General features: G+C 32.9%; 1 protein-coding gene across 1 annotated transcript; it reads right to left on the bottom strand.

Annotated features, from left to right (window-relative positions):
- Positions 1–1,212: 1,212 nt before the first annotated feature.
- LOC121392420 (probable ATP-dependent RNA helicase DHX34) lies at positions 1,213–8,506 on the bottom strand (the record flags this gene model as incomplete). Its single annotated transcript, XM_041523639.1, is given in 21 exon segments — positions 1,213–1,233; positions 4,115–4,228; positions 4,287–4,379; positions 4,382–4,453; positions 4,822–4,851; positions 4,854–4,931; positions 4,993–5,062; positions 5,273–5,423; positions 5,597–5,677; positions 5,680–5,689; positions 5,852–5,961; positions 6,015–6,086; positions 6,089–6,153; positions 6,155–6,165; positions 6,926–6,982; positions 7,045–7,116; positions 7,246–7,400; positions 7,403–7,462; positions 7,557–7,745; positions 8,382–8,424; positions 8,426–8,506. Coding segments are annotated over 21 exon segments (1,635 nt in total), but the record flags the coding sequence as incomplete, so codon positions are not given.
- Between the last annotated feature and the right edge of the window lie 7,599 nt (positions 8,507–16,105).

Below are 16,105 nucleotides of genomic sequence, written 5' to 3'. Positions count from 1 at the left end.
TTGTTCCAAGAAGACTATTTGTTAGGAGACAATAACAAAATAATTCCCTACATTTATAACTTGTGTGGTAATGATAGTGGAAATACTCTAGTAACCAAGTCATAATAATAATTATAATAGATCAAATGATTACAAAATAAACACCCACACCATATATAGGGTAATGGAGATTACATGAGAGACGGTTGTCCTCACAATGAATGAGTCAAACTTAGGACAATAAAGTCTATATGTACACAATAAACATATGAACAATGCATACTATGTACATAAGAGTACGATAATTATGTGTGTGGGTGTGTGTAGGACTGTATTGAGCAATAGTAAATTCATTTGTGTCACACACAAACCCTACCCACTCCCAAATATAAATGTTTTAAATATCTAATAAACTAAACCCAGCATACATTATCAGTAAATGGACTACTTGTATGAGTAGTACAAGTTGAGGACCAAAATCAAATAATTAACGTTAATGACTATTAATATAACTATCAATAACTATCAATAACTATCAAAAAAAAAGGGGGGAACTATTATTTTTGTACTAAGTATTGAATGAGTGTGTCTGAAGTGAAATGTCTCGTATAATGTGGAGTCTCACAAAAAGAATGGAGTTATTGTTTAGTATTTAATTATTAAGTAAACACTGTGTGTTTTCTTCCACAATGTTAATTACCCACAATGTAACAGTGTTGTGTAAATTATTAGTTTTAAACATGCTGTTACTTGTAAACACAACAATATTTAGTACATTCAGTGATTTTAATAACATTCATGAATTTTTATTATATTAATATTATTGGTAAACACTCAATTCCAAATGGTTTCTATATAAACAACAATTAACAACTGTAACATAATTGTCAATATTAAAATATTGTCTTAGACTAACAAAGATGATGTTAATTTGGTGCTGACATTTATAATGACAACAAATGAAACATTTCAAAACTTGGAAGCCATTAACTATTAAGGTATTTGTGTATAGTTAGTAATTATTTAGACCAAACTAGACACCTACCACAACAAACAAAACACTGTGATAATCTTTGTACTCTTTAACGTTCCATGTGAATGACATTATATGTTAGTGTACTCCTTAAAACTCATATGGTCACAATATAAATATATACATTTTTAAAGATACTAAACACTAACATTATTATGAACCAATGGTTCAATGTCATAAACTCACGCATTGCTACATACTTGAGGTCTCTTGTGGGAATCCTACAATAAAAAAAACAACATGTTATAGCCATTATTATCTTTTATAAAAATTAATGTTAATTTCTCTAGAAAAAATAGACAATTAAACTGACTCATTCAATTGTCCATCCATTCAATAGAAAAATTATTACCGTTTTATAGGGGTATTATTGGCGGTCGAAATATTTGACAGTTGCTGTCAAAAATAAGCAACATTAAAATTTGAGAAATTTTAAATCAGGCGATTTGCTAAAAATAGTTGTGGTAATTAAATGGGGGTTTGTGTGAAACGGTGGGTGGTACTAGGGTACTATATAAACCAAAAGTGAACCCGTGAAAGCTATTTTTTTAGTATTTCAGGAAGGCTGAGCATTTCTTTCATAAGGGGCATAATATTCGTGAAAATAACCGAAGTTTCTTTACGCAGAAGGGTAGCAGTGGGGATCACTGTGAGGAAGGCATGAAAAGTTATTAACGGTTTTTCCATTTGAAATTTTATTGCAGACCATCAATCAAATAAATTCGCCGACAATAATACCTGCTATACGGTATATCATATCATGTGGTACCTCTTGTTTTAAGTATTATGGATTAGTAGAGAACACAACTAGTTGGATGAAGTACAAGAAATGATTAGACTGTAAAAATGAGAAGAAAGAGCATGAAGGAAGGGAGGATGAAAGGTATCAATTACTTTTGTATGAAATATTAAATCAGATATACTTTTTCTTGAAGCATTACATTCATCACAATAGCAACTTGTGGATATAAACCACTACAGAGGGGAGAGAGAGAGAGAGAGAGAGAGAAAGCTCTCAAAAATGCTACAAATAAAATCACCCACATGTGGTATTTACTAAAAACATGATGTCATTTTTTTCACCAAATAAAGAACAGGGAGTCTATAATGTTAATCATAGTCCAATCAGCCACTCTAGTCAGCAGAACAGGTACTCTCTTGCTAATTTTATAAGGAAATTGACTCAATCAGCAGGAAATATACAAAATATTAAACATTAGTTTACAAAAAAACATTGTAGGGAGTTCTCTTATATAAAGTCAAAAGCAGGTTAATAGGAGTTCTGTTTACTAAAAATGTACCATATATTTCGGGTATTTCTTAGGGAAAATTCTAAAAGGGAGAAAATAGTTATTAGTATCTAAGGGGAAGTCTATAAAATATATTACAACACAGAACAAACATTCCAGTGTTAATTTGTAAACTTGAACATAATCCCTTGATGTTATTATCAATGCTATTCAACTGAGAAGTCCAGAAATAGTCGTGTCCTTCTTGTTAGGTACATGTACAAAGTTAGTAATCAGAAGATCGAATGAATATAAATCTGTTATAATAATGTTGATCGTGTTAAAGGCTTCGTTATATTTCTAATACACTAATTATATGTCCTGTTATACAATTACATTGTGTATTAATTATACAGGTAGTATATTGTAACTATAGGATATGAAGACATTGGTTGATTACATGAGTAGTATCAAAGTCATCGATATATGAAAACAAGAACAAAATGATTACAGTTTATCTAATTAAATAAATTGGTATGTAGAGCAATGTTAATCTTTGGTATAGATATAGCGCAACACAATCAAATGTTGTTAAACCACTGTTAGTTGACATTGAATGGTTCCTATTTATCATTACATTACATCATGTTAACAAATTACTAAGTTATATACAATTAGTAACATTATGTATTTATTACGTCATTGTTAAACAAAATTACTAAGTTATATACAAACCTTAGTAACATTATTGTATTATTACATCATTGTTAAACAAATTACTAAGTTATATACAATTAGTCAACATTATTGTATTTTTGTAGAACAACGAAGACTACACTAATGATTTAACATTTAATGATGGAATCTTTTCCACTTGATACAGACCATATACCAGATAATCCTAAACACTTTGTCAAGTTAACTGAACTATAACATACTAAATCATACATCATCCTATTCTATTGTTGTATTGGATTGTTAAGTGGTCAATAAAATTTCAACATACTCTAAACTTGACTACCAATACATTAAATCCCATAAAAGTTACTAATTACTCGTTACACTACACAAGTATTTTGGGTGCGACTGAGTGATCATTAGTATTTCTAGAAAAACACCTTTAACTCCATATAATATCAGATAACTTTCTACTTAGTATAGATAACAAAAATTAATACTTTATTGAACTGTTAAAAAATCACATGATTTACTTCAATTACAATCTTTTTCAATGTATAACAAATAACACTTTAAATTGAAGTAACTTACCAATTCTTATAATGTCTACTTTTCAAGTGTATTTTCCACTTACCTACATACCACAATCTTAACAGTTAATATCTCTAAGTGTGTAAGTCTTACGTTCACTGGATCCATCCTAAAACACAAAAAGAAAGTAATATATATATGTTGTTTTAATACTAGAGGATAGTACAATATTAATATTAATATATGTGGTTAATACTACGGACTGTACCCTGGAGTTGTGAGAGATCATGAAGAAGTTTAAACTCTAAATGTTTCAAATCTGCTGCCACTGATAAATCTTCCTCTCTATCTTCTCCATCATACTCACCAGTACACTCTAACAATGTTAAACACATCAGTAATAAAATATATCATTTAGACATGACCTACTCCTTCAGAATCCATTTTTAGAATTTTTCTTTTCTGTTCTCTGTACGATGTCTCTTTCTCATCGCTCTCAATTCTTGTTGTTCTTTATCAGACAATTGAGACCAACGGCTACCTTTAGTGGTTCCACTATTCTCTCCTTTGTCTCACTTCATCTCTCACTGACTCTACTGAGTCTAGGAGGTGATGATCCTATATTAAAAATGAATTCTAAATTATGTTTCTTCATTAAACTCACTGAAAGAACATCTCGAAACTGTTGTCTCAATTTGACCATTTCATAAAGACGCTGCTGCTCAATACCTCGTTTCCGACACCATTGAGCAGAGGCTCTTACTCCTTCAGACTTCACCTAAGAGAACAAACAGAGAGAGAGAGAAACATTAATTAATTATAACAACATCACTTACTTCAATCCATTCATCAAAAGCATTCAATATTGTAAATGGATCACCATGTTCAGATTCTAGCTCTTGTCGTATAGTTTGACTGTGAGCTTCATTTGACTAAATGCAGATTGAGTAAATGGACTTTGAACACTGAGACCAGCTGCTATAATTAACACTGGCTCTATTACCTGAACCAAAAATGGACAAATAATAAAGAGTGGAAAGTGGAATACAATATGTGTAACACACCATATTAGGATCACAAGGCAGAATTGTAACTACCACTAGTACTACTATTATTAGGAGTAGTTTCTCTAGGTAATGTATCTGTAGTTCATAGGACTATTAAGGAAATGAGACAATATACTATTGTATTTGACTTACTATACGTCTACTATTAATTGTGTTTTGTGTGTAATAATTGAAATATTTCTAGTGAGAACAATAATTGTCAGTATGCAGTATGTGGTTGATACAACTGCCGTAAAGAATGAAAAATGATACTTATGTTATTATTGTCTCCTCGCGTGTACATTTAGTATACCCCCTTTCTTACATGAAATAGCGATCCCATGATAAGCATTTTGTACCAATGACAAATCCACTGGTAACTGAGCTAAACATTTTACCAGTAGAGGTCAGTTTCTCATCACTAGTTAGAGCACCCTTAATAAGAGAGAGAGAGAGAGGGAGGGGAGTGAAAATAAACAGATGCTACATGTACTACTTGATCTTTTAAGAAAGCAATAGAAGTTTCAATATTAGACATAGAAGGGGGCTCAATAAAACGGGGAAACCTGTAAAGACATCATTATTATATACAATAAATAGGAACCTGTAAAGACATCATTATTATATACAATAAATGGGAACCTATAAAGACATATTATTATATACAATAAGCCAATGACATAGTACAGTAGACTCATAATAATTGACATAATGATATCAACTCTAATTTTACAATTTAGATTACTGATTGTGCTGGTACTTGTAATGAATGTTACCTTCTAGCATTCCCTAAGTCAAGAGCTGTGGTCTGAAGTACTATAGACTCTAAAGGTACTCGTTGTATTTCAGGTGTAGCATATTCAGGAAAAGAGTCATAATCTGATTCAGAGTATAATCTAAAACACACACCAGGACCAGTTCGACCTGAGAGAAAACAAATGTGTTGTGAAGTTGATAGAACAGTTTATAATGTGTGACAGTAAGAAGATATAAACAAAAATAAAACTATTCTTGCAAAATAATATAAAAAATACTATATTTATTAATATTTTCATTTATTCCTTTTATTACTGTCAGTACTGTACAAGTCTATACCTGCTCTTTTCCCTTTCTCTGTTCTGCACTTGCTCGACTGATCCAAAATTCTTGAAGTCTATTCATTTTAGTTTGTGGATCAAACCCATCTCTTTTACCTAAAAAAAATCATAGTGTGTGTATGTGTGTGGTGTGTGTTGGTGTGTGTGGGGTGTGTGTGTGTGTGTGTGTATGTGGGTGGGTGTGTGTGTGTGTGTGTGTGATGTGTGTGGTATGTGTGTGTGTGTGTGTGTGTGTGTGGTGTGCATCACAATAGTTACCTTTCCTGAGTCAATTACAAATCTTATACCATAATAGTAATGGAGGTTCAGCAATATTAGTTTGATATTACACACTTCCTTTACTCCATCAGGAGCCACATCAAAGACCTAAAATAGGAAATGGGAAGACAAGGTAAACAGATAAAAATGGACATTAAATACTTTATCTTTTGTTCAATAGACAGTGCACTATGTAGTGGTAATGCTATCCATCTATCAGTATGTTGTCCATAGTCTTGACTTCTTGTAATAATGTAGCTATCTCATTCATTCCACTTAAAAATATTAACAGATCACCTCTCATTTTTAGGATACTATGTGTGATTAGAGATGAGCTATGAGTGGATGGATGGAGGACAGGATAGATGGATGATGGAGGACAGGATAGATGGATGGATAGACAGGTAGGATAGATGACTGGATAGATGGAAGGATGGATGGACGAACGAACAGGGGATAGATGGATGGATGGATAGATGGATGGATGGATGGATGGACAGGATATGATGAGGATAGATGGATGGATAGATGGAAGGACGAAACAGGATAGATGGATGGATGGACAGGATAGATGGATGGACTGACGGATAAATGGATGGATGTACAGGATAGATAGATGGGACGGATAGGATAGATGGGATGGACTGACAGGATAAATGGATGGACGGACAAGATAGATGGATGGATAGACAGATAGATAGATGACTGGATAGATGGAAAGGATGGATGGATGGATGGATGGACAGGATAGAGACTGGATAGATGGATGGATAGATGGAAGGACGAACAGAGAGATGGATGGATGTACAGGATAGATGGATGGACTGACAGGATAAATGGATGGACAAACAGGATAGATAGATGGCGGACGGATAGATGGATGGATGACAGGATAAATGGATGGACAAACAGGATAGATAGATGGACGGACAGGATAGATGGATGGACTGAACAGGATAAATGGATGGACGGACAAGATAGATGGATGGATAGACTGGATAGATGGAGGGATGGACAGATTTACAAATGAATGGAGAGATCAATAAATGAATTATCACACATTTCTAGAAATACCTTAGTATCAATAAGTTGTAGTACACGTAGATAAGGTTTAGGATCCAATTTTTGACTCTTTTCAAAAGCCTAAAACTCAGACATACTATAATATATCTGTCAGTAAATATTACACTCACAGTTGGCTGTAGTGCTGGAGCAGTACTAACTGGCATATACTGTAACTCAATTGGATACAAACGACCAGGAACCTACCAATAATAATACCTCTAGACTTCTTGAAGTTAATAATTAACTTATATGGTTAATAGTTGTTAGTACATGTACATTTAATACTGGTATACTAATATAGTACATTACAATGATATCTATTAACTTACTCTGATGACAGGGGCACCTTGAAAATAGTCTGAAAATAGTTGAATATTAATTGTTGCTGACATTAAGATAAGTTTTAAGTCGGGTCTTCGATCAATTAACAGACGAAGAACACCAAGGAGAAAGTCACCATGAATATGACGTTCATGAACCTCATTACTATGATAACATCATACCAACTCAGATCACTATCAGTACTTAATTGACGTAATAAAAGACCTATGAATATCATTAAAATAATACCAGATTTAGCAAAAGACACAATTTTGTCTAGTCCATGCTTTAGGAAGAATTATAGTAATTAAATAAGTACCTTCAGTGAGAAAGAGAACTTTTGTAGCTGGTGTTTTAGACCCTTCAAAACGAACTTGATATGCAATTTCTGTTCCATATTCATTGAGAGTTTCATAGCTAACACGTTTGGCTAAAGATAAGCAAGCTATTCTACGAGGTTGTGTACAGGCTATCTTTCCATAGCCTGCTCTTAATAGGTACTGGGAACCTAGAGAAAATGAATGCATGAGATTATAGGGCAGGAATATAAACAACAAGAGGAAATGAATTATATTATGTGTAATGTGATAAAGGGTTAATATTATCTGTTAAGAAATTGAAACAATGAATTATGGGGAGATAGTAGACAGATAGATAAATGAATGGATGGATTGATAGATGAATGAAAAGATAAATGAATAGATGGATGGATAGTGAATGGATTGATTGATGGATAGTGATATGGATGATGGATAGTGGATGGATTGATAGATGAAGAAAAATAGATGGATGAACAGATGGATGGATTGATGGATAGGACTGATCGATAGATGAATAGACTGATGGATAGACGACTGAGGGATAGATGAATAGATGATGGATAGACGACTGATGGATAGATGAATAGACTGGATAGAAGCAGAATGATGGATAGATGAATAGACTGATGGATAGACGGACTGATGGATAGATGAATAGACTGATGGATAGATGAACAGATGGATAGATGAATAGACTGATGGATAGACGAAATGAAAATGGATAGAGAATAGACTGATGGATAGATGAAATGTTCCAGATGGATGGATGGATTGAACAAATTAAAATTAAATTATAGAGATATAACCCTAGATTTTAAACTTACTTACTTGAGTTGATTTACCACAGCCAGTATCTCCAGCTATTAAAGATGACTTGATGATCTCTGACACCAACTAAGTTATGTTCTTTGAATTGGAAAATTGGTAAATTGACTTGATCTTGACGTATTTTGAGATACGATCAAACTTTTGTTTTTGTTGGAAATTAATAAAATGTTCGTAATACAGTTCTAAATTCATTTAAATGTTCCAATGTCAATGAAGACTCTAAAGAAATAAGAATTAAATAATGTACATTAATACACCTGATATTTTTAAATAGACTTAGATATTAGTACAGTTATTAGTATTGCCTAGTAGTTTATTACTTTTAGTTAGTATTAGTTAATTAGTTTTGACCTCTTTATGATTATTTTAAATTAGTTTAGTTAGTAGTTTTGACCTCTTTGTGATTATTTTTAATTAGTTTAGTTAGTAGTTTTGACCTCTTTTGTGATTATTTTAATTAGTTTAGTTAGTTAGTTTTGACCTCTTTAGATTATTTTTAATTAGTTTAGTTAGTTAGTTTTGACCTCTTTATGATTATTTTAATTAGTTTAGTTAGTTAGTTTTGACCTCTGTGTGATTATTTTTAAGTAGTTTAGTTAGTTTTGCTCCTAAAAAAAATATTTTAGGTAGTTCTAGTTAGTTATTTTTAACACTAATTACTTTAATTATTTATGTCATTATAAATAGAGCACTGGACAATATTGTAAATTGATGTATAAAATAGATACTGTTCTGTTCAAGGTTTTCTTTCAATACTACATTAATTTCTATATTACATTCATTCAGTTAACTCCTCTTTTCTTTACCACATACAATAAGTGTTAGGTCTTAATATAACAGACTAAAAGTTTATAAACATATACTTCAAACAACTACTAGTTTTATAGTACTAGTCTGGTGACTCAATATCATGATAAATGTATTATATGGTGGGTATTGACATGTACAGATGTGGCAAAAAATATGTATGTGTATATATATATGTGTGTGTGTGTGTGTGTGTGTGTGTGTGTGTGTGTGTGTGTGTGTGTGTGTGTGTGTGTGTGTGTGGTGTGTGTGTGTGTGTGTGTGTGTGTGTGTACTACTAATTAGGGTCTAGTGATTAGAAATATAGTTGGTCAATTCTATTGTCTATTTATATTATGGTTCAACTTTTGCATGTGTCAATATAGGTACCAGTTTTAGTCAGTGACAACTAGTTCAGTTAATTGAAGTTAATTTTATATATTTTAGTATAATTTAGTTAGTTATAGACAGTTTACCATCTTTCATAATAATAATTAGATAATCATAATAAATTAATTAAAGTTAATTAACTAAAACAACACTAAACATTAAAGGGTATAAAAAATGTAGTATAATATATATATATATATATATACACACACATGTACATACACACACACACACACACACACACACCACACACACATATATATATCCTATATCTCTTCCTTTCTTCAAGGTATAATAAACTTTACTTTATCACATTACTCTCTTTCCTTCATCTTTCTTCTTTGCTGTAATTGACGAAGTCGATATGCTAAGTCATCAGTCATTACTGAAAAAAAACTAATACAGTAAGATTTATCATATTGACGAGGGAATGAGAACAAAGAGTCATCGAGATTATCATCTATGTCATATCTTGTATCACTACTACTACTAGCTCCTTGATCTATAAAATAAAAAACTAACTTAACTCTAGAACTCATTCTGAGATTGCATAGTATAGGTTGCGAGGATATTAATGATGGTCATTATATTACTGGTATAGAATTTAAATATAATTATATATAAACAGGTTACTAACTACCTTTACCACGCTGAGCTTGAAATTTCTGGTAGCGATAAAGAATTTCCAAAAGTCTTGTGATCTGAGACCCCCTATACAATATATACAATGGATGCTATACCATCAGTATGGAGTATCTTTACTTGATATAAGAGGAAAGTCCCGAAAAAATATACGATCTAATTCTTTCTATGTTTACTCCACTCAAATCCTTCCGCCATTTAATTTATAATAAAGACCCAGCCCGCTAGATTAAATTGTTTTTGATAAAAAAAAAACTAAAAATACTCAAGTGTTATTAAATGAAACCAACCTCTTAGATTAATTATTAATTATTAAGAAATATGTTCGTTGTCTCTTTATATGCTTAAATCGTCCAGAAGTGGTTCACGATAAACCCATCATTGATGGCATTAGACATATCATCATCATTATTTATTGATACTGAAGACTGTAATTGAGAGGTTTTAGAAAACAGCACCATATGTTTTGTTATTAAAAACTATGCCGTGGCTTGTACCAGAGACATGGTGTAATCAGACCATTTTATTCTCAACATATACAAAATCTTTTTCAGCACGTAGATAATCCACAACAATAGCAAATTGAGCAGCAGCACTAGAAAGAGAGACATAAGTAGCAATCTCTTGACATTACTTGAACCAGAAATCTTGAGATGTGCAATACAATACAACAAGAGCATAGCTTCAAGATTTAGATAAGCAAATGCTTTATAAAAATTCAAGTATTTTTTTGACGATAAATCCCCTTGCCACTCAAAACAAACAAGCACTGCTAACACAACCATTGCAAATAATGACATTACCATTAGATTTAAATGAGGGGAAAATGCTGCGGTCTACTGAAATCCTATCAATACTAGAGTTCTTCCAAAACAACAAAAGTCCAACCAGTTATCGTGATTGTTATGAATGGACCCATATAGGCATCTAGAAAGGTTAGACGAACAATCCAACGTAATAATCGAAAATGTGTAAGTCTTTGTAACCATGGCATCCCAAATAGAAGACCTGAATAGGGTAAAATAAGGAAAAGTGCCACTTATGAGTGCTAATGCAAATATCAATTCCATGTCGTAGTCCTAAGTATGGTATATTGGCATTCAGGTAACCATATTTGGAAGTACTCGGGAGAAGAAGCATTGCCACATTGGTATTTCACACTAGCTACGGAAAAATATTGAATATGGTTGTTTAGTAGTTTTGTAAAAGAGGAGGAGAGAAATAATGTTGCAAGAGCTGGTGTGCTATGTGGACCAAGAATACGATACATGAATAGAACTTGCGACTTAGATAGATTGCCAAAATAGCCAAAAGCCAAAGATAAATTGGAAATACAAACTGAAGTAGAGTTTTACTGAATTGGTTTTTTAACCATCAAAAAGCAGGTCTCAATGTTAAGATCAAGATTTAGCCAGGCTATAAAGATAGTCAATGGGTTTTGCATGTGAAAGTCTATGGATATAAGTGTGTTTGTTCACATGGACAATGTTGGCATAGAATATAAGACCATTTAGAGCTCCAATAGAAACAGTTAAGTTAAAGAATGAGATAAACCACACTAGAACAATTCCATTCTAGTGCAAAAGGCCAACAAAAGAAAAAGGAACATGTTTGTACATAGAGCACATCCATTTGAACCCAATTGTAAAACTATAGCCTTGTGGGACATTGCCCGCATAATAATCCAACTCTGTTATTAGCACATTGGTCATTTTGTGTTTCATTAGTTATGAAAGTGCCATCTATAGTACATTAGTAAAAAAGGACAATTAATAATACAAGATATGCACAGTTATCATAAACCCAAATAGAGGTTTTCCCTTTACATGTTATATAACCATGATGCACGTGACATTTGACTGCACTGTCACTTTCTGGAAATATATCGAGGCACACACACATTTTCTTTGTGTGAGAATGGGTAAAAAAAGGTGGACATGAAGGACATGTACACGTACTGTCTTCCGTAATATTCTTGAATATTTCCAGAAATGTAAAGATCAAACTCAACAGAAGTGTCATTAATTTGTTGTATAACCAAACTTCAGATTATCACAGAAATTTCCAAGTCTCCATGGCTTTGAAAATTTACTCACCAACCACAGATCTTCACCAATTGGAATACTAGCCATTACATCATTTGATGATGTCCAAGCCATCCAGTTGACCAACTGGTACAGCACTTATCTGAAAGTATTCACCGGGTACGGCTTGAACTTCTTTTAATCTTTGATAACAATTAGGCTGTTTATTTTCACAAAAAAACAAACGCTGTTGCATGAGACGTTACTTGTGAACTAACAGGAGTGTAATTAAATATATGAATAAACTCATTAACTGCTGTTTCAGTTTAACGTCCCAATAGATAAGAAAAACAAATTATTCAAACTCCCTCCCATAAATATCGTAGCCATCAATTGCCTTATTACCTGACAGATAAATACTGTCATTATAATCAAATAGACTACTTACATTAGGAACTACACTATGTGGAAGAATTTGAAAACGAAACAAGGTGGTTGAAGGTCATTAGTTAGAGCCCACAAATGGAACATATCTACCTCCTCCATAGCCTTGAGAAGTGTGTTTACAATGTAAATAAAAACTGTTAGTGACAAAAAAAGAATGAGTTACCAAGCAGGATCATACCACCACGTAGCCTCCTTTATTACGTATTATGAAGACATGACGGCATAACACAATGATTCACCATTACCATTCCAATACACTGGTTATCTGTGATAATTACTCATCAAGCATATCACATTTTGTAGTCCATTGAAAAACAAAGTAGTACTTACACTAGAGTGAATACCATACAACGAAGTTGACTGTTTTCATTTGCTGAAATGTTAAACAGAAAAGACTGAAATACAGAGTGTCAAGTTTTCTATTAAGAACTTTAACATATTGGTTTTCACCAAAATAAAGAGCACACCCCATAGTATCCTTTATTTTCATTAAAAAAAAGACTTCCAATCTACAGATGATGAAAAGAAAGCTTTGTGTGATGGTGGAAGTGTAGTAAGACAACCATTCCTCCTCCAACAACAGCATGATTATCTTTAAACTCCAAGTCATGAAATAATGAGGTCACATTTTCCTGAATACAGTAGAAAATTTGGACAAAGATGAGCAGAGTCATTTGCAACTGCTTGCCATACTCATAATAGATCCCTCCTCCTTAGCTAATAAATCTCATGTCCTTATGACATCAATTAAAGGAGAATTCCCTGCGAGAATCATATTAGTTGCAATTTCAACACTTGACACAAGAAAACACTGTACAAAACAATGTGAAGGTTGGCCCCTTTATAAGCAACATTACCATGAAAAAAATTGTCCATAACTCTTACATTAACTGAATATGTTGACTGCACTAACAGAATACTAAGTCCACCTCCTATATGGCATATCTTCTCCTCTACAGGACTATAAAAGAAAAGAAAGAAGTGTTTTGAAACGTAGTTAAATCCATATTGAAAATACTATGTCTCACTGTTAGATTAGACATCAGACAATCGTACACTTGCAATTTTGATTCGCAATTTCAGCATAGAAAAAACAGCATTTCCACCATTGCATGTGGAAAAAAGTGCAGCATTTGTGCAGTCTATTTGCTTTGTCATCACATTATGAAGTAGGTATTGTTGCTTGCATTAAAAAAGAATTCTGCACAATCGAAGCTCCTCTAAAACATTTATTGCAGCTAGGGCCTATACCAGAACTATTAAATAAATGCAGAGAGTTTGCTTCAAAGTTGTATACATTCACAAGCCATATAGAGACTTTTGTCCCTTTCTAATATGAAATGGCAAACGTACTAAGCCATATATTGACTCTATGATCTCTTTAGTTACATTTAGTCCACAGTTCTGGAATGTAATTGATTTATAGACAACTGAGAAAAGTTCATGAATGCAAAAGAAGCTTGTCCAGAGCAATCAACAATAGCATTATCTGTTCCATTGGCTGCCAGTGTGACATTTGACAAGTCTTTGAAAAGATACCATTGTGGTGTAACAGGAACGCTGTGTAGACCTGAGTGTAAAAACCAATACTTATGGCTTTTCCATGCAGTTCGATGCATTTTGAAGACATTCTGAAGGCAGAGAGTGTTGTCTTGTTCATAATTACGGATGGAGCAATAATGATGGTCTTGCCACTCACTATTCGGCTAAAAATAAAAGAGGCAATTATTAACAGAATAAAAGATAAGTTCTTTGAAGTTTTGGCAGGATCCATTGGTCTCAGCTTCACCGTTAAAATGCATATCTTGAGGCTTTTCAGAAGTGTAGTTATCCCTTGACAACACTGAAAGTGAAAAGCGCTTGAGAATTTTTCAGGAGACAAACAAACACGTGTGTTAATCCATATATAATAACTAGCTCCACCCACTGCGTTTAATTTATGCTATTAATATACGGTGTTATCCGATGTTTCCCTGTTTGTAAATGCGCCTTATTGAAGTCGAACTAAGGTTGTACCACAAAATCCTAATATTCCTATTTCTCTGACTTAAAGAAGGAAATATTGCTCTAGTAAAAGAGAGAAAATTGTGTTAAAAGCTTAAAAAGCTAAAAAGACTATGGCACAGGTAAGACGCCGCACTTGTTTAGCTGTTTGTGTGAGTCATAGGTCTTTAAATTTGATACTCACTTTCCTATTTTAGGCAATTCAGATCAAAAGTAGTATTGGGTCATTCTGCTCAATGGAGAAAGAAGCCAACACAAGAAGGATACACACATGACTGGACAATACTAGTTCGAGGTGAAGATGGTCAAGACATCAGACATTTTGTAGAGAAGGTGATATTCTTTCTTCATGAAAGTTTTGCAAAAAACCAAAAAGAGGTGAGCAGATTATATTCAATTCGGCATAAATGGTTTTTGAAGTTTATGTTAAAGTTTTTAAGGGGTTAAAATTTGAAGTTGGTCAGCAATATTTTTAGCCACACCCCAAACTGTAAACTACACAAGTGTGTCCTTCTGTATACAAACTATGCCAAAGTGTTAATTCTAAGCAGTAAGTCTTACTTCAAACAAATATTTACTTTTACAAAGCTCAATATTCTAAGCATCCCTTTCCAAATAATCAAATTGAAAAATTCTAGATTTCCACTAGACATCTAAAGTTTGACATTTTAAAATTAATAATTTTTCTTTATTAATTTGATATAAATCATTAGGGACCCGCCTCATCTATATTTTAATTTGTGTTCTATAGTTATAAAAGAAACCACCATATCAGTATCAGAATCAGGTTATGGTAGTTTTAACTTGCCTATTGAAGTCTACTTTCGTAACAAAGACGAACCTAAGAAAGTTCGTTTCGAATATGATCTTTTACTTCCTAATTTAAATGATCCTCCCATCAATCAAATACGCAGTGAATGTTTAACTTTTTCAGAATCCTAGTGATGAATTTAAAGCAAAATTACTAAAAGCTGGGGGTGTTTTGACGGGAGCAGCACCAGGTTCAACACCATTACTCCTCCAAAACCCAAAGGCCAGCAGAAGAAACTGAAAAGAAAATCCCGAAAAAAATAAAGAAAACAGTGGTGATTCAAGTGGCTCCAATTCTAGCAGTGAAGTGATAGTGATGACCAACCGTCCGTCAATGGCAACAAAGAAACAAAGTCTAGTTCAAAAAAACACCTCACCAAATAGCTGGGATACAAATCCCTCAAGCGTTACACAAGCACCTCAATTCCTTGCAAGATCCACAACGACTGCAGGAATCGTCAACATTATTGAACAGACTGGTCAGTACAATCTGACACAGTCTACTTTTGATTTTGATCTTTGCAAGTTAGATGACCACCACACTTAATAAGCTTAGTAAATTCATGGATCCTACCAGTGCTAGCTGAATAGACAAATCTAACAGATGTCACCAACTT

The sequence above is a fragment of the Gigantopelta aegis genome, unplaced genomic scaffold (genome assembly GCF_016097555.1).
Source record: "Gigantopelta aegis isolate Gae_Host unplaced genomic scaffold, Gae_host_genome ctg3786_pilon_pilon, whole genome shotgun sequence".
NCBI lineage: Eukaryota > Metazoa > Mollusca > Gastropoda > Neomphalida > Peltospiridae > Gigantopelta > Gigantopelta aegis.
Note: the sequence above shows the minus strand (reverse complement) of the source record. Positions and strands in the feature narration are given on the sequence as shown.